Source organism: Ranitomeya imitator, chromosome 2 (genome assembly GCF_032444005.1).
Source record: "Ranitomeya imitator isolate aRanImi1 chromosome 2, aRanImi1.pri, whole genome shotgun sequence".
Lineage (NCBI taxonomy): Eukaryota > Metazoa > Chordata > Amphibia > Anura > Dendrobatidae > Ranitomeya > Ranitomeya imitator.
Window position 1 is genome coordinate 698527031 of NC_091283.1, and position 19098 is coordinate 698546128.

General features: G+C 40.8%; 1 protein-coding gene across 2 annotated transcripts in view; it reads left to right on the plus strand.

The window, feature by feature from the left end:
* LOC138665532 (heparan-alpha-glucosaminide N-acetyltransferase-like) overlaps positions 1-17989 on the plus strand; it is a 1558440-nt gene extending 1540451 nt beyond the window's left edge. The window contains exons 17-18 of one of the 2 annotated variants that reach the window (XM_069753108.1): positions 16099-16211; positions 17596-17989. In XM_069753108.1, coding sequence (XP_069609209.1) covers positions 16099-16211; positions 17596-17777 — 295 coding nt within the window. In that variant the 3' untranslated portion in view covers positions 17778-17989. The remainder of the gene's footprint in view (positions 1-16098; positions 16212-17595) is intronic. The other variant, XM_069753109.1, reaches the window with a different exon arrangement.
* Positions 17990-19098: the final 1109 nt, after the last annotated feature.

A 19098-nucleotide genomic window follows, 5' to 3' on the forward strand; every position in this document is an offset into this window, starting at 1 on the left:
AGATATGTGTCCTTCCAACCGAAGCTGAAAACCCCTAGGTTGTTTCCTATAGAATCATAGATTCCTATCCATCGTGATGGTGCCGTGATGAATTGGCTGCAGTTCTCTCTCTCGTCCATTGGGTATTTTGCAGAATGTCCAGCTGGTAGCTGTGTGTGCATGAGATCTACTCTCTGAGTATTTTTATACCCAAGGCCTGTAAGCTATTTTTAGAATTACCCAGTGTCCTTTAGTCCCTCTCACAGCCTTTCCCTATCTACCTTCGAAGTCAACAAACTGGTTACAGAAAAAAATACACAATTAGCATATCAGCAAACAATAAACAAAGATAAGCACACACTATATACAAGTCACTATTACAGACTAAAGGTACCGTCGCACTAAGCGACGCTGCAGCAATACCGACAACGATCTGGATCGCTGCAGCGTCGCTGTTTGGTCGCTGGAGAGCTGTCACACAGACAGCTCTCCAGCGACCAACTATGCCGGTAACCAGGGTAAACATCGGGTTACTAAGCGCAGGGCGGTGCTTAGTAACCCGATGTTTACCCTGGTTACCAGTGTAAAAGTAAAAAAAAAACAAACACTACATACTTACCTTCCGCTGTCTGTCCCTCGGCGCTTTGCTTCTCTGCCCTGTGTAAGCACAGTGGCCGGAAAGCACAGCGGTGGATTTTACCCATAGACTTGCATTAATGAGGATAATCTGCATGTGTAAAAAATGTAACTGCGTGTCCACTAATTTGCATAATAGGTGCAATAATGGTGCGGACATTCTGCAGCATCAAAACAGCAGCAAATCCAGAACGTGGGACGAACCCTAATCCATTCCTGACATGGTTATTTTCCGTGTTTGCATTTTTCTTCTTCATTTTCTTCTTCCATGAGTCATGACTTTTTACTTTTCCATTAACAAAGCCCTATGAGTGCAGGATGAGATGTACCTTTGAACAACACTATTTGTTTTATCATCTGATATACTGCAAAGTGGAATAAAATTCCAAGTGCGGTGAAAAAAAAGTGCAAATTCACAACTGCTTTTTTTTTTTCCATTTACCATGTTAAATATACGGCAAAACTGACCTCGCAATTTGATTCTCCAGGTCAATACAAGTATGGAGATACCAGTGGCAAAAAAAAAATTCTGTAAAAATTAAAAAACTTTTCTTGTGTTGCCATTTTCTGAAACACATAACGTTTTCGATTGTTGGCCGATGGAGCTCTATAATTGTTTGTGCCCTGAGCTGATATTTTTATTCATACCATTTTGGAGTGGATATGATGTTTTGATTGCCTACTATTGCATTTTTTGCAGTGTTGCAGAGTCCAAAAAAGGTAACTTTGGTGTCTAGACTTTTCTTCTCATTAGATCATTAATTAATTTTATATATTGATAAATCAGACTTTTACTAACATAACGATACCAAATATTTGTATTTTTCATTTTTTATTTGTTTATATTTAATGGGACAAAAGGGTGGTGATTTGTACTTTTATTTTTTTTTATATTTTTAAAAACATTTGTTTTTTTTTCAAGTGCATTGTATTTATTAGCCACCTTAGACTTAGGAGATTTGAATCTGCGATCATCTGATCGCTTGTACTGTATACAGCAATACTACATACTCCTATGAACACCAGCTAGAAACTGGCATTCACAGGAGTATTGTCATGACAGATATATGAATTTTCAGCAGACCCTGGCTGTCATGGCACTTTTTTGGTGCCCTGGGATTGCATGATGAGGATGCCGATGGGCGCATGGAATGAAATGCCCCCCACTGCCAGTGCTCTGTAAATGCCAGCATTAGAGATTGACAGCAGCATTTAGCAGGCAACAGCCACAGGTGAAGCTCCACGCAATTGTACAGCCATCATCAGCTGGGACAGAACTGGGCTCCGTAGATGTACCTGTATCAAAGTCAGGGAGATGACATATGAGGTCACTGTACATAATATGTCTGTAAAGGATTAAAGGGGTGTTCCTATGAATAAAGTAGTTCCTGTGTTTAGATAACCTTATAAATGTGTCCCTGCTGTGTACTGTGTAATGTCTGTGTCTGACCGTGCAGGGACATGGTCTGATCATACCACACCTCCTGGCATGGGAGGAAGCAAAACACTATACTGACATTACAGCAGGTGTTCGCAGCTGATTCTTTCTGGAAGGCAAAGTTTTGATTCTTATTTTTAAACATGTTTTACTTCATAGAAAGAATCAGCTGTGATCCCATGCTGTCTTGTCTGTATACTTTACTTTGCTGCTTGCCTTCAATTCTTATGAGATCTTATGGCTCATAGGGTTAAGCAATAGGTTTGAGCTCTTCTCATCTTTCTTTATCCACACAAAAGACCTTATACAAAATTAAATACCTGTTCTAGTCTAAAAGTACAGCATGTTTTATGGGGAATCTTCATAAGAAAGAACTTAAAGAACTTAAATAGAAAGAGTTTTTTGCTCATATGACCTGATCAAATAACTTGCCAGTAATTGGAAAGTAATCTGCTTTGCCAGGGGTGGGATTCAATTTATTAACCCCTTTTCCCCCAAGGGTGGTTTGCACGTTAATGACCGGGCCAATTTTTACAATTCTGACCACTGTCCCTTTATGAGGTTATAACTCTGGAACGCTTCAACGGATCCCAGTGAATCTGACATTGTTTTCTCGTGACATATTGTACTTCATAACAATGGTAAAAATTCTTTGATAGTACCTGCGTTTATTTGGGAAAAAAATGGAAATTTGGCGAAAATTATGAAAATTTCGCAATTTTCCAACTTTGAATTTTTATGCAATTAAATCACAGAGATATGTCACACAAAATAATTAATAAGTAACATTTCCCTCATGTCTACTTTACATCAGCACAATTTTGGAACCAAAATTTTTTTTTGTTAGGGAGTTATAAGGGTGAAAAGTTGACCAGCAATTTCTCATTTCTACAACACTATTTTTTTTTAGGGACCACATCTCATTTGAAGTCATTTTGAGGGGTCTATATGATAGAAAATACCCAAGTGTGACACCATTCTAAAAACTACACCCCTCAAGGTGCTCAAAACCATATTCAAGAAGTTTATTAACCCTTCTGGTGCTTCACAGGAATTTTTTGAATGTTTAAATAAAAATGAACATTTAACTTTTTTTCACAAAAAATTTAAGTCAGCTCCAATTTGTTTTATTTTACCAAGGGTAACAGGAGAAAATGGACCCCAAACATTGTTGTTCAATTTGTCCTGAGTACGCCAATACCCCACATGTGGGGGTAAACCACTGTTTGGGCGCATAGCACAGCTCGGAAGCGAAGGAGCGCCATTTGACTTTTCAATGCAAAATTGACTGGAATTGAGATGGGACGCCATGTTTCGTTTGGAGAGCCCCTGATGTGCCTAAACATTGAAACCCCCCACAAGTGACACCATTTTGGAAAGTAGACCCCCTAAGGAACTTATCTAGATGTGTGGTGAGCACTTTGACCCACCAAGTGCTTCACAGAAGTTTATAATGTAGAACCGTAAAAATAAAAAATCATATTTTTTCACAAAAATTATTTTTTCGCCCCCAATTTTTTATTTTTCCAAGGGTAAGAGAAGAAATTGGACCCCAAAAGTTGTTGTACAATTTGTCCTGAGTACGCTGATACCCCATATGTGGGGGTAAACCACTGTTTGGGCGGATGGGAGAGCTCGGAAGGGAAGGAGCGCCGTTTGACTTTTCAATGCAAAATTTACAGGAATTGAGATGGGACGCCATGTTGCGTTTGGAGAGCCACTGATGTGCCTAAACATTGAAACCCCCCACAAGTGACACCATTTTGGAAAGTAGACCCCCTAAGGAACTTATCTAGATGTGTGGTGAGCACTTTGACCCACCAAGTGCTTCACAGAAGTTTATAATGTAGAACCGTAAAAATAAAAAATATTTTTTCACAAAAATTATTTTTTCGCCCCCCAATTTTTTATTTTCCCAAGGGTAAGAGAAGAAATTGGACCCCAAAAGGTGTTGTCAATTTGTCCTGAGTACGCTGATACCCCATATGTGGGGGTAAACCACTGTTTGGGCGGATGGGAGAGCTCGGAAAGGAAGGAGCGCCGTTTGACTTTTCAATGCAAAATTGACAGGAATTGAGATGGGACGCCATGTTGCGTTTAGAGAGCCACTGATGTGCCTAAACATTGAAACCCCCCACAAGTGACACCATTTTGGAAAGTAGACCCGCTAAGGAACTTATCTAGAGGTGTGGTGAGCACTTTGACCCACCAAGTGCTTCACTGAAGTTTATAATGCAGAACCGTAAAAATAAAAAATCATATTTTTTCACAAAAATTATCTTTTTGCCCCCAATTTTTTATTTTCCCAAGGGTAAGAGAAGAAATTGGACCCCAAAAGTTGTTGTACAATTTGTCCTGAGTACGCTGATACCACATATGTGGGGGTAAACCACTGTTTGGGCGGATGGGAGAGCTCGGAAAGGAAGGAGCGCCGTTTGACTTTTCAATGCAAAATTGACAGGAATTGAGATGGGACGCCATGTTGCGTTTGCAGAGCCCCTAATGTACCTAAACAGTAGAAACCCCCCACAAGTGACACCATTTTGGAAAGTAGACCCCCAAGGAACTTATCTAGATGTGTGGTGAGCGCTTTGACCCACCAAGGGCTTCACAGAATTTTATAATGGAGAGCCATAAAAATAAAACAAAAATTTTTTCCCACAAAAATTATTTTTTAGCCCCCAGTTTTGTATTTTCCCGAGGGTAACAGGAGAAATTGGACCCCAAAATGTGTTGTCCAATTTGTCCTGAGTGCGCTGATACCCCATATGTGGGGGGGAACCACTGTTTGGGCGCATGGGAGGGCTCGGAAGGGAAGGAGCTCCATTTGGAATGCAGACTTAGATGGAATGGTCTGCAGGTGTCACATTGCATTTGCAGAGCCCCTAATGTACCTAAACAGTAGAAACCCCCCACAAGTGACACCATTTTGGAAACTAGACCCCCTAAGGAACTCTAGATGTGTTGTGAGAGCTTTGAACCCCCAAGTGTTTCACTACAGTTTGTAACGCAGAGCCGTGAAAATTAAAAAAAACTCCCCAAAAAATTATTTTTTAGCCCCCAGTTTTGTATTTTCTCGAGGGTAAGAGGAGAAATTTGACCCCAAAAGTTGTTGTACAATTTGTCCTGAGTACGCCGATACCCCATATGTTGGGGCGAACCACCGTTTGGGCACATGGGAGGGCTCGGAAGGGAAGGAGTGCCATTTGGAATGCAGACTTAGATGGAATGGTCTGCAGGCGTCACATTGCATTTGCAGAAGTACCTAAACAGTAGAAACCCCCCACAAGTGACCCCATATTGGAAACTAGACCCCCCAGGGAACTTATCTAGATGTGTTGTGAGAACTTTGAACCCCCAAGTGTTTCACTACAGTTTATAACGCAGAGCCGTAAAAATAAAAAATCCTTTTTTTTTCCCACAAAAATTGTTTTTTAGCTCCCAGTTTTGTATTTTCCCAAGGGTAACAGGAGAAATTGGACCCCAAAAGTTATTGTCCTATTTGTCCTGAGTACGCTGATACCCCATATGTTGGGGTAAACCCCTGTTTGGGCACACGGGAGAGCTCGGAAGGGAAGAAGCACTGTTTTACTTTTTCAACGCAGAATTGGCTGGAATTGAGATCGGACGCCATGTCGCGTTTGGAGAGCCCCTAATGTGCCTAAACAGTGGAAACCCCCCAATTATAACTGAAACCCTAATCCAAACACACCCCTAATCCTAATCCCAACAGTAACCCTAACCACACCTCTAAATTTGACACACCCCTAACCCTAATCCCAACCCTATTCCCAACTGTAAATGTAATCTAAACCCTAACTGTAACTTTAGCCCCAACCCTAACCCTAACTTTAGCCCCAACCCAAACTACAGCCCTAGCCCTAACCCTAGCCCTAGCCCTAGCCCTAACCCTAGCCCTAACCCTAACCCTAACCCGAACCCTAACCCTAGCCCTAACCCTAACCCTAGCCCTAACCCTAGCCCTAATGGGAAAATGGAAATAAATACATTTTTTTAATTTTTCCCTAACTAAGGGGGTGATGAAGGGGGGTTTGATTTACTTTTATAGCGGGTTTTTTAGCGGATTTTTATGATTGGCAGCCATCACACACTGAAAGACACTTTTTATTGCAAAAAATATTTTTTGTGTTACCACATTTTGAGAGCTATAATTTTTCCATATTTTGGTCCACAGAGTCATGTGAGGACTTGTTTTTTGTGGGACGAGTTGATGTTTTTATTGGTAACATTTTCGGGCACGTGACATTTTTTGATCGCTTTTTATTCCGATTTTTGTGAGGCAGAATGACCAAAAACCAGCTATATTTGAATTTTTTTTGGGGGGAGGCGTTTATACCGTTCCGCGTTTGGTAAAATTGATAAAGCAGTTTTATTCTTCGGGTCAGTACGATTACAGCGACACCTCATTTATATTTTTTTTATGTTTTGGCGCTTTTATACGATAAAAACTATTTTATAGAAAAAATAATTATTTTTGCATCGCTTTATTCTCAGGACTATAACTTTTTTATTTTTTTGCTGATGATGCTGCATGGCGGCTCGTTTTTTGCGGGACAAGATGACGCTTTCAGCGGTACCATGATTATTTATATCTGTCTTTTTGATCGCGTGTTATTCCACTTTTTGTTCAGTGGCATGATAATAAAGCGTTGTTTTTTGCCTCGTTTTATTTATTTTTTCTTACGGTGTTTACTGAAGGGGTTAACTAGTGGGCCACTTTTATAGGTCGGGCCGTTACGGACGCGGCTATACTAAATATATGTACTTTTATTGCTTTTTTTATTTATTTATTTAGATAAAGAAATGTATTTATGGGAATAATATTTTTTTTTTTTCATTATTTAGGAATATTTTTTTTTTTTTTTTTTACACATTTGGAAATTTTTTTTTTTACTTTTTTACTTTGTCCCGGGGGGGACATCACAGATCGGTGATCTGACAGTGTGCACAGCACTCTGTCAGATCACTGATCTCACTTAGAGCAGTACAGCCTTCACAGTGCCTGCTCTGAGCAGGCTATGTGAAGCCACCTCCCTCCCTGCAGGACCCGGATCCGCGGCCATCTTGGATCCGGGTTTGGAGCAGGCAGGCAGGGAGGTAAGACCCTCGCAGCAACGCGATCACATCGCGTTGCTGCGGGGGGCTCAGGGAAGCCCGCAGGGAGCCCTCTCCCTGCGCGATGCTTCCCTGCACCGCCGGCACATCGTGATCATCTTTGATCGCGGTGTGCCAGGGGTTAATGTGCCGGGGGCGGTCCGTGACCGCTCCTGGCACATAGTGCCGGATGTCAGCTGCGATAGGCAGCTGACACCCGGCCGCGATCGGCCGCGCTCCCCCCGTGAGCGCCGTCGATCGCGCTGGACGTACTATCCCGTTGGTGGTCATAGGGGCCCACCCCACCTCGACGGGATAGTACGTCCGATGTCAGAAAGGGGTTAACAGCAGGTTCCCTCTTTGTGAGTGGGAATCCACACCTCTTTTTCAACACACCAATCCTCTTTCTGCAGACCACACCCAATTGCATGGTTTTGAAACTGGCCTTAAAGGAGTCTTGACAAGCAACATTTTGGGAACAAGCCACGCTGACTGTTATAGTACAACAGATAACATAGTAACACCTCTTTCAGTGCAGATCTAGGTGTTATTTTACATCGGACTGCAGATATAATATGCAATATTATCTATACTCAGAGTAATCGCTGTTTCATGCAGTTCTATGCAACACTACAAATAACAGTAATAACGCTCTGAGCATAGATAATTTAGTAGATGTTACTTGCAGCCCTACGTAACACCACAGATAATACAATTATATATTTATGTGTACAGATAATGTACTACATGTTATTTGCAGTCCTATGTAACTCTAATATTACCTCCATACAGTGTAGATAGTGGTACATAGTAGTTAAACAGTCCCCCTGCATATCGTATCTATATAATGTATAAATAAATCCAGAGACTCACTGGTAACATTCTTTGTAATTATTGTTCACTTTCCTTTTTATTGTCCCACAAATCCAGATTCTTTGTGACCACTTCTTCCATCCACGACTCGTGTCTGCATAATGTAACACACAGATATCTTTAGCTCATCGCTCCTGACCTCTACACACTCAACATAGTGCTATACCTATCTAAAGTGCCCCGGCAGTAATAATGCCCCATTCCCTTGGGAAGTGTACCCTTCAGTAATCATGGCGTTACGTCCCTGAGAATGTGCGGAGTGGAGCCTTGCTGCACCCGGCAGGACTTGTTAAATTCTATCATTGTATTAGAATCCGAAAGATGAGAATACCATTGAATCCAGCAAGCAGTCTGGATTGGCATCCTGCGTTCTACCAGTTCACAGAAAAAACTGATATTTTATCAGCATTGTTGAGTAGTAACCGAGGTGGGACATTCTGTCCATAGGACAACAATCAGTCGTACACTGCACAAATCTGGCCTTTATGGAAGAGTGGCAAGAAAAAAGCCATTTCTCAAAGATATCCATAAAAAGTGTTGTTTAAAGTTTACAATAAGCCACCTGGGAGACATGCCAAACATGTGGAAGAAGGTGCTCGGTCAGATGAAACCAAAATCGAACTTTTTGGCAACAATGCCAAATGATATGTTTGGCGTAAAGGCTACACAGCTCATCACCCTGAACACACCATCCCCACTGTGAAACATGGTGGTGGCAGCATCATGGTTTGGGCCTGCTATTCTTCAGCAGGGACAGGGAAGATGGTTAAAATTGATGGGAAGATGGATGGAGCCAAATACAGGACCATTCTTGAAGAAAACCTGTTGGCCTCTGCAAAAGACCTGAGACTGGGATGGAAATTTGTCTTCCAACAAGACAATGATCCCAAATATAAAGCAACATCTACAATGGAATGGTTCAAATAAATGGATTCAGGTGTTAGAATGGCCAAGTCAAAGTCCAGACCTCAATCCAATCGAGAATCTGTGGAAAGAGCTGAAAACTGCTGTTCACAAACGATCGCCATCAAATCTCACTGAGCTTGAGCTGTTTGACAAGGAAGAATGGGCAAGAATTTCAGTCTCTCGATGTACAAAACTGATAGAGACATACCCCAAGTGACTTGCAGCTGTAATCGCAGCAAAAGGTGGCTGTTGTGGATTCTGTTTTTGGGCTCCCTCTGGTGGTTACAGATGGTACTGGGTGACTTGTGTTTTCTGCGGTCTCTGGTGTCCACCTGTTCTATCAGGATATGGGAGTTTCCTATTTAACCTGGCTTTCTTGTCATTTCCTCGCTGGCTATCAATGTAATCAGTGTGTCTTGTTACCTCTGCTTCCGCTTCAGTAATCTTCAGGACAAGCTAAGTTTTTGATTTTCCTGTTCCACGTTTTGCTTAATTTTTGTCTTAGTCCAGCTTGCAGATATGTGATTCCTTTTTGCTGGTTGCTCTAGTGGGCTGATATTACTCCTCATGTTCCATGAGTTGGCACATGAGTTCAAGTAATTTCAGGATGGTTTTTTGTAGGGTTTTTCGCTGACCGCGCAGTTCACTTTTGTATCCTCTGCTATCTAGCTTTAGCGGGCCTCATTTTGCTGAATCTGTTTTCATAACTACGTATGTGCTTTCCTCTCATTTCACCGTCATTACATGTGGGGGGCTGCTATTTCTGTGGGGTGTTTCTCTGGAGGCAAGAGAGGTCTGTGTTTCTTCTAATAGGGGAAGTTAGTCCTTCGGCTGGCACGAGACGTCTAGGAATCATCGTAGGCACGTTCCCCGGCTACAGCTAGTTGTGTGTTTAGGTTCAGGATCGCGGTCAGCTCAGTTTCCATCACCCTAGAGCTTGTTTTGTTTTTTGTGCTTGTCCTTTTGTGATCCCCTGCCATTGGGATCATGACAGGTGGCGCAACAAAGTATTAAGTTAAAGGGGCCGAATAATATTGCATGTCCCACTTTTCAGTTTTTGAATTTCCACAAAAATTTAAAATAACCAATAAATTTTGTTCAACTTCACAATTGTGTTCCACTTGTTGTTGATTCTTCACCAAAAATTTACATTTGGTATCTTTATGTTTGAAGCATGATATGTGGGAAAAGGTTGAAAAGTTAAAGGGGGCAGAATACTTTAGCAGGGCACTGTATACAGTACGACCTGCTCCTGTCATATGGATATGTGACTACTGTGGCCGATCACTAGCTGGAAGGGTGAAGAATTGGTCACTACTAGAGGCTGTGATTGACTGCAGCAGGCACATGCCTGTATTGGCTGGAAGAGGGACCGTAAAGACTGGCAGTGGATCTTGGCTAGGAGAGGATGAGTGTGAAATCAATCTCCCTTTATTAGTTTATTAGACCATGATCCTGAAGATGCGCTAACTAAGTTGTTACTATTTTTAGTATAGATGATACTCCTTCCATTTCAATATGATCGCTTGCACAGTGCTCCTTGGGATGTTTAAAGTTTTGGAAATCATTTTGTATCAAAATCCTGTTTTAAACTTCTCCACAACAGTATCACAGACCTGTCTGTTGTGTTCTTTGGTCTTCATGATGCTCTCTGTGCTTCAAACAGAACCCTGAGACTATCACAGAGCAGGTGCAATTATATGGAGACTTGATTACACACAGGTGGATTATATTTATCATCATTAGGCATTTAGGGCAGCATTGGATCATTCAGAGATCCACAATGAACTTCTGGAGTGAGTTTGCTGCACTGAAAGTAAAGTGGCCGAATAATATTGCACGCCCTACTTTTCAGTTTTTGAATTTCCACAAAAATTTAAAATAACCAATAAATCTCGTTCAACTTCACAATTGTGTTCCACTTGTTGATTCTTCACCAAAAACTTACATTTGGAATCTTTATGTTTGAAGCCTGATATGTGGGGAAAGGCTGAAAAGTTCCAGGGGGCGGAATACTTTTGCAGGGCACTGTATAGCCAGTCTCTGTACAACCTGTACTGGTGGTTCAGATATTTGGTGACTGCAGCCAATCACTGACATATCTAGCAATATCACTATTCGAAATACACTTTCACAAGATCTTGTTCACATTCCCACTTCAAAATAATGTAAGTATTTCACTTCAAAAATATGGTCTGAATGAAGTTATACAGATTTATTAAGTCTCATATTTACATATTCAATTTCTAGAATACACTGTGTTCCAAATTATTATGCAAATTATATTTTTCTCGGATTTTCCTAAATGGTCGGTGCAAATGACAGTCAGTCTAATAAAAGTCATCACTCGTTAGATTATACATCGAATTTTATTGAAGAAACCTCCCAATGATAACAGTATAATCTCCAAAATAAATAAAAACTCAAAATGCACTGTTCCAAATTATTAGGCACAGTAGAATTTCTATACATTTGATATGTTTTAAAGAACTGAAAATGCTCATTTGTGGAATTTGCAGCATTAGGAGGTCACATTCACTGAATAAAACAGCTATTTAACTCCAAAACCTCCTAACAGGCCAAGTTACATGTTAACATAGGAACCCTTCTTTGATATCACCTTCACAATTCTTGCATCCATCGAACTTGTGAGTTTTTGGAGAGTTTCTGCTTGCATTTCTTTGCATGAAGTCAGAATAGCTTCCCAGAGCTGCTGTTTTGATGCGAACTGCCTCCCACCTTCATAGATCTTTTGCTTGATGATACTCCAAAGGTTCTCTGTAGGGTTGAGGTAAGGGGAAGAAGGTGGCCACACCATGAGTTTATCTCCTTTATGCCCATAGCAGCCAATAACTCAGAGGTATTCTTTGCAGCATGAGATGGTGCATTGTCATGCATGAAGATGATTTTGCTCCTGAAGGCACGTTTCTGCTTTTTAGACCATGGAAGAAAGTTGTCAGTCAGAAACTCTAAATACTTTGCAGAGGTCATTTTCATACCTTCAGGAACCTTAAAGCGTCCTACCAGCTGTTTCTCTGTGATTCTGGCCCAAAATGTGACTCCACCTCCTTGCTGACATCGCAGCCTTGTTGGGACATGGTGGCCATCCACCAACCATCCACTACTCCATCCATCTGGACCATCCAGGGTTGCTTGACACTCATCAGTAAACAAGACTATTTGGAAATTAGTGTTCATGTATGTCTGGGCCCACTTTAACCATTTCTGCTTGTGAACACTGTTTAAGGGTGGCTGAATATTAAGTTTATGCACCACAGCAAGCCTTTGAAGGATCCTACACCTTGAGGTTCGAGGGACTCCAGAGGCACCAGCAGCTTCAAATAACTATTTGCTGCTTTGTAATGGTATTTTGGCAGCTGCTCTCTTAATCCCATGAATTTGTCTGGCAGAAACCTTCCTCATTATGCCTTTATCTGCATTAATTCTGTCTGTGCTCTGTTTCAGTCACAAATCTCTTCACAGCTTGATGACCACTCTTAAGTTTTCGTGGAATATCTAATGTTTTCATACCTTGTGCAAGGCATTGCACTATTTAATGGTTTTCAGCAGCAGAGAGATCCTTTTTAGTTCCCATATTACTTGAAACCTGTGGCCTGCTTAATAATGTGGAACATAACTTTTAAGTAGTTTTCCTTTAATTAGTATCACCTGGAAAACTAATTATCACATGTGTTTAAGATTGATTTCAGTGATCCATTGAGCCCTGAGACACAATACCATCCATGAGTTTATTTGAAAAACTAAACAATTACATCTTTATGACACTTAAATCCAATTTTCATAATAATTTGGAACACAATGTACATAAATGAAATGAAAAAACACAAGTGGTAGATTTCTCAACTTCCCCTCAACTCTTCATGCCATTCTTACACCCAAGAAGGCACTTGACAGCTTTACAGAAGAAATGAAAATCAATAGCCAGTTACTTATACGCATTCGGTATGCAGATGGTGTAGGCAGCCCTTCAACGGACAGATAAATGGCTTTTAGGAAGTATTAAAATAAAGAAGCACAGATGAGTACTATCAGGGAAGAAGTATGAGCTGGAATGGTTCCCTTATGTGATTTATTTAATTCCTCTAATGTATTCACTATGTGCAGCAATGAGAGGAGATCAGCGGCATCACAGCTGTGAATGTAGTGACCAGTGCCGCAGATCTGTTGTGTAATACCCAGAAATCTAAAATACATGGCTCTAGGCATTGTGCCACTGGCTATAAGTATTGAACTACTGCCACAATTCAGTCAAGTGTCTGTTGTTTAGGACTTTCTTGTGTTCACATTATGTTTGTACCTCTTTAGTTTCTTGTTACATGATTTATACAATATTGGAAGGGTATGGCACATGCTGGCACAGTAGCAAGCATTTCTGCCCTGAAAACATCTCACAAATTGCATATAATTTGTATGCTCTTGCCGGGGCAGACACAGACAGAAGAGGGCCCTTTATGAGAGCAGTATATGAGCTCTGTGCAGTCCAATAGTGCACCCTTTATGTACCTGTAATAGACGCTGCTTGATGCTTTAGAGCACGATATGGAACCCTATGTCTCGTAGACAATAATTGTAAATTTACCTATTAGCTCATCCCATATTAGCATATATGTGAATATTCTTCAATGTACCTTTTCGTCTCACTATCCAAACTTAATCTGGCAGGTCAGCTGGTTAAAGATTTAGTGCCATCATTGTGGGAGATTGCCATGGATGCATGGGCACTAATGTTCAGGACATCCATACCAATAGCAAAATGGAAAGAAATCCCGGCACTCGTGTAGAATAACTGCCTATTTAATCAATTGACAGAATCCTGGTATGGGCTGATTGTTTGGGTTTCACTGGATTAAATAAGCAATTGTTCTACACGTGAGTGTCGGGATTTCTTTCCATTTTGCTGTTTCTCTCCACGTGGAGTGCCGACCAGCGTCTTATTATTTTGACACATACCAATAGACCCATGCTTTGGGTACTCACAGTGAAGGAGCACTTATCTCTTCATTTCTTACAGGTGCATTAGTGATGTAGTTATTATGCTTTTTTGCACCTCTAGTTCTCACCTGTGGAATCATTCCATCCCAGCGCGGAAAATCACTTAACAGTTAAGGGAGCAGTGTATCGTTTCCACTATATTTTTATTTGGAATTATTCATCTCTAGAGGTTTTGAAATAAATGAGCCAGAAGAATTTCATATTCCTGCAGTTTCCCAAAGGACCTGTCAGCAATCTATAGACTAAATTATGAAACACAGCTCAGACTACTCTATAGCCTATGTCATCTATATATTGGTGATCGATAGTTTGCTAATGGGCTGAATTTCTTTAATACTATGGCTCAGAATCAGTCCTGATGAATCTGAGCCTATATGATTTATCAACATGTATCTTTTATACTAAGTGAAATCCAACACGGAACAATACTTTATGGGCAATAACTGGCCATTGATGCACTCTATCTAGATCCAGTTTATATTAAAGGGAACCTGTCACTAGGTTCATGCTGCCCAATCCATGAGAAACATGAATCAAAAAGCTTGGCTGCGTGTGTTAGGTGTCGAGTTCCCGCCGCTGCACAGGGGCAATCTCGAACCACCTCCGCTGCGGTCTCCCATTCTTCTCTGGCCGCAGTGGAGCCTGCTCAGCGGAGAGGTCGTTTCCAGCGTCTGGCTCAGGCAGATACTGTGCGCTTGGTTACTGCTGATCTTCCAGACTCAGCCATTGTAACCAGCACTGTTCTGCAGCGAGCAGATGCTCCTGGAACTAAGTCCTGCTTTTCCTCTACTGGGCATGCCCAAGGGATGACCTCTCATTGGAGGTCGGGGGTCATATGCTTAGGTCCTGAAGCAGTTCCTATTGAATCACTAGAAAGGGCCTGCAGAGCTTCCTCTATAAAAGGTTTGCATGGCCGCATGGCCATGCACTAGTATCAACTAGAGTGTGGCCTCCCTGTTTCTGAGCTAGAGACTATATAAGGCTTCCCCAGTCTAGTGTTTCACTGGTTGGGCCCAGTCCTTTTGTCTGCCTTTATTCACACTGAGGTCAACATTGACACATGGTAAGGTTTTAATATTAGACAGTGTAGGACTGTCCCGATCAGAGTTACCGTGACGAGGTGGGGTGGCTTTTGTGCTATTTTTTTTAATCAAAAAACAGTATTACTAAAAACTCTGTGTTATTTAAATGCACTTTTGCTTTTTTACTTAGTTACATCAGGGTTTTCGCTTACTTTTTCTCTTGTAGGATTGACTGTATGACCACTGTATGCTACCTGCTCTGTTAGTGAGCTGAGATCCTCTGTGAGCTTAACAGGGCACAGCGTTATCCTAATCCCGGCGACTCTGTGAACCAACAGAGTTTGCTCCTATACAGACCGTGTGACAGAACCCGTGTCTATTCACGCATTGTACCGCCATATAGTGCCACCATTTACTAGCAGCAGGTTTCACTCCTGCACGGTAGACCCCAGGCTGGGAATGCACCTATATTATCTCAATATTTACTCGGTGCGTTCCGACAGCCCTAACATCGTGATTGCCACAGTGTTCAGGTAAAACTTAATTTGGAGAGCCAGCCAGAGACAATAGGAGAGCTATGACTAGTCTGGAACTGCCTTGGCCACCTTTTCCCTGCTGAGCTTCAGATAATTGACAGGTCTCTCCTATGTTTGAACATAGAAAGAGCCCTGTCAATCACCTGCAGAGCATAAGAAGCTAGCTGGGAATGTTGCCAGACTAGTTACATTTGTAGGTCTGTAGAGAATAGGGGGTAACAGATGTAAAGATGTAAAACGACAACAAAGACTATCATGATATCTAGAAGAACTGTTGCGTTGGAGTCATTAGCAGAAACTCGACCTCTTGCCCTCTTGATAATTATTTGTATTAGCAGATGGCATACAGAAGCCAGATAGATTAGTGGCTGTTTTCCAAGAATTGGACGATAAATGGTTTGATACGACATTGTGAATAATAAGAAATGGCTTCACAGAAAACATAACATGTCATAGATTGCCGCATTTCTTTAGATACCACATTACTACATCTTGTCATTTGAGCATGGTTTCAATTTTGACGGTGTTTAGGACAAATTGATCTTTGCATACATGTCTTTATCTTTCTGCACATTTCCAGGTCTCTGTCCTTCATCACAACACTTAGCTGCTTCTCCTTCCTTCTGCTGGGGCTGATGTTTTACGTGATTGATGTGCGACACTGGTGGGGAGGACAACCATTCATCTATCCAGGTATAATATCTTATCACGCACTTACTATTTCATTAGATCATTGTAGTAAAATCAATGCTTGACCCACAGAACTCACATTCTAATTCCAAGTGTTTGCATTTCCTTCCCAACCACATTAATCACATGTAGTAACTGCATAAACAGACAGGAAGGCAGAAGAGGTTTCTTGGCCTGTGAAGTTCAGTCTTTTCCGGGTTCAGTGACACTGACACATTAACAAAAGAGGCCTATGGTTTCTGGAGTCCATTCTTCCCACCACATGGTGCCATAGGGTGCACTGCTGACATCATGGCCTCAGATGAAGCTTCAAATGGCAGGGTTACATAATAAATAGAGGCAATATCTACTAATCTTGCAGTTTCTCTTAAAGAACAATATCAGGCTGACACCCACACATGGCCTATATATGTTTTTCTTCTCTCCCTCTCAAAGAAAATTCACACTGGTTGACATATAGCAGAGGTTATAGCTCTATTTACACAGAGATATTATCAATACCAATCTGAAATTACTAGGTCTGTAGGAAATACAAGCAAAATCTGGTATAAAACCCAACTTCTGTACTAAAATGCAAGTCACCCAGTGCAATCATCAGTCCAATAAAGGCCATCCTTGTAGAAACATTTAGGAAATAACATGCACCATCATTATTTCCTGTTCTTAGCTTTCACGAGCATGTGCCTATCCCTTTCAGTAAAAAATTTCCAGAAGTTAGTCTTTGTAACATACAGCACCCATCACAATCAGAAACGCTACTTTACTGTGAAGCTTTGCCAACCAAGAATTCTTTACCGTGGCAGACACATTCCAGATTTGGTAATTCCAAGTTCACATACAGTATGTACTGATCAACTAGAGGGAACTATTCTGTGTTAATCTAGACCATATTTTGGGGGCTCAGAAACTTGCTGATATTGAAGTCGGTGCTCCATTTCACTGGTGGTCCTGAGAGATTTACTAGAAATGTAGAATCTGAATAAATAAGGTTGTAAAAATTGGAGAAAAAAAAAACTTGGCAGAAATGGCAGATTTAGATTTTTTTGATAAATCGTTATTTTACAATTAAGTTCAAGCAAAAAAACAGAAAGTGGAATGGTGGATTATTCAGCAGTTGTTGGCTCACCTTCGATGTGTATGAAAAAAAAGCTGATTACTGCTGACCATTTACCACTCTCCACATCACAATTTTTAGAATGTCCGCAAACTGACAGTTTGTTTTTGCATATTCATGACCGATATGACTGATCAGCCACATTCTGGTGGGTCATCATCTTAAGTATATTATCGTCTTTAGATGTGTTAAAGAATAGGTAGGAATTGATGCTGTGTATTGGCTACATGACAACCAGAATGTATTTTATTTGTTCTTTTATACTCTATTCAGGAATGAATTCAATCTTCGTCTATGTCGGACACTCACTTCTGGGCTCATATTTTCCATTTAACTGGGAGGTGAAGAATTGGACATCTCATTATGAGTTTCTTGCTCAAGATCTTCTGGGTACCTCCATCTGGGTCTTAGTGTCCTATATTCTATACAGGAAGAAATTCTTCTTAAGGATTTGAAGACTGGTGCCCAGTTTGACATTGCTAAGTGTATGTCCACTGAACCTTAATCAATATCAGATGTGAATTGTATGTAACTGTATACAAGTGTAATATCTTAGTGATGATTATTCATTTGCAGAGGTTGTGTGTCTGATCTGTATGGACATCTGGCCAATACTTGTATATATTCTCTTCTCTCATATAATACAATAACACCTGATAATTATCTTATGACGTGCGTCTTCCATTTCTTGGGGTTTTATAACAAACTTATGCACGTATGGATGCCAACAATAATGAGTGCAGAAAAAGTACAAACATTAAAACCATAAGTGGCCAATGACTCTCTACCCTGTCAATTGCCATTAATGCACCTGTACTATGGCTGACATAGGGACCATGAGTAACATACAGGCACCATGCTTAGCATTCATCGTGCTCTATACTTCAAGCCACATCTGAATTTAAATGGTGTCATAACAATTCACACATATATTTTAGCACAAGACACATAACCTAAAATGAAGGGCTGAAGTAAAAGGATAAAACATGCCCAGCAATAGACTGGATACATATCTGCCCTCTGGGCATAATAATTAAAGAGAGGGTATCTCAACCACAGACTGTGTCTTAGATCATGCCAATTATTACACAAAATCAGTACATGATTTATGGGCATTTAGTACGTGCAGATTCTGTGCACTTCCCTCTTTCATCACCTCAAGCAAGATACAGGGTGTCATTAATTTCTTCCTACAGTGACTGATCAGCAGACACAGAGTATTAAGAGAACAGAGATTTTTTATAACAAACTTATTTAAAAAATACTATGGAGCAATCAAGCCTCAATCTCCTCTACAGCTATTTTCGTAAAGAAAAAAACTTGGGTAAAATCAAAGGAGTTGGTTAAGTGGCGTATGCTTGATCCCTGCCAATGCCAAGCTTACCTGCATGGGTACACACAAGAATGGCAAGCCTGCAGGCACCAAAAAGCCCTCCTCTCTCCTGCACAATATTTTTTACTGGAAACCCAATGCTTTAACATCTGCTTTGATTAGGTACGTAAATCAATTGTTACTATTACTCTATTGCAATGGTGGACAATTAACGTTCTCAAGGTGCCACATGAGATACTTTGACTGTTTTGAAGAACGGATATTATTTATATTATTTTTATCACTTAAATGGAATCTGACAGCTGATACATGGTGCTCAATTCAGGAGAAACCTGTATCAGGCAGAGTCATGTACATTTGACTCTGAAACTCTGCAGCGATTCAGAGAGGAACATTCTAAAAGACACCGGGATCGAGCCGTACAGGTGACTAGTCAGATAGGC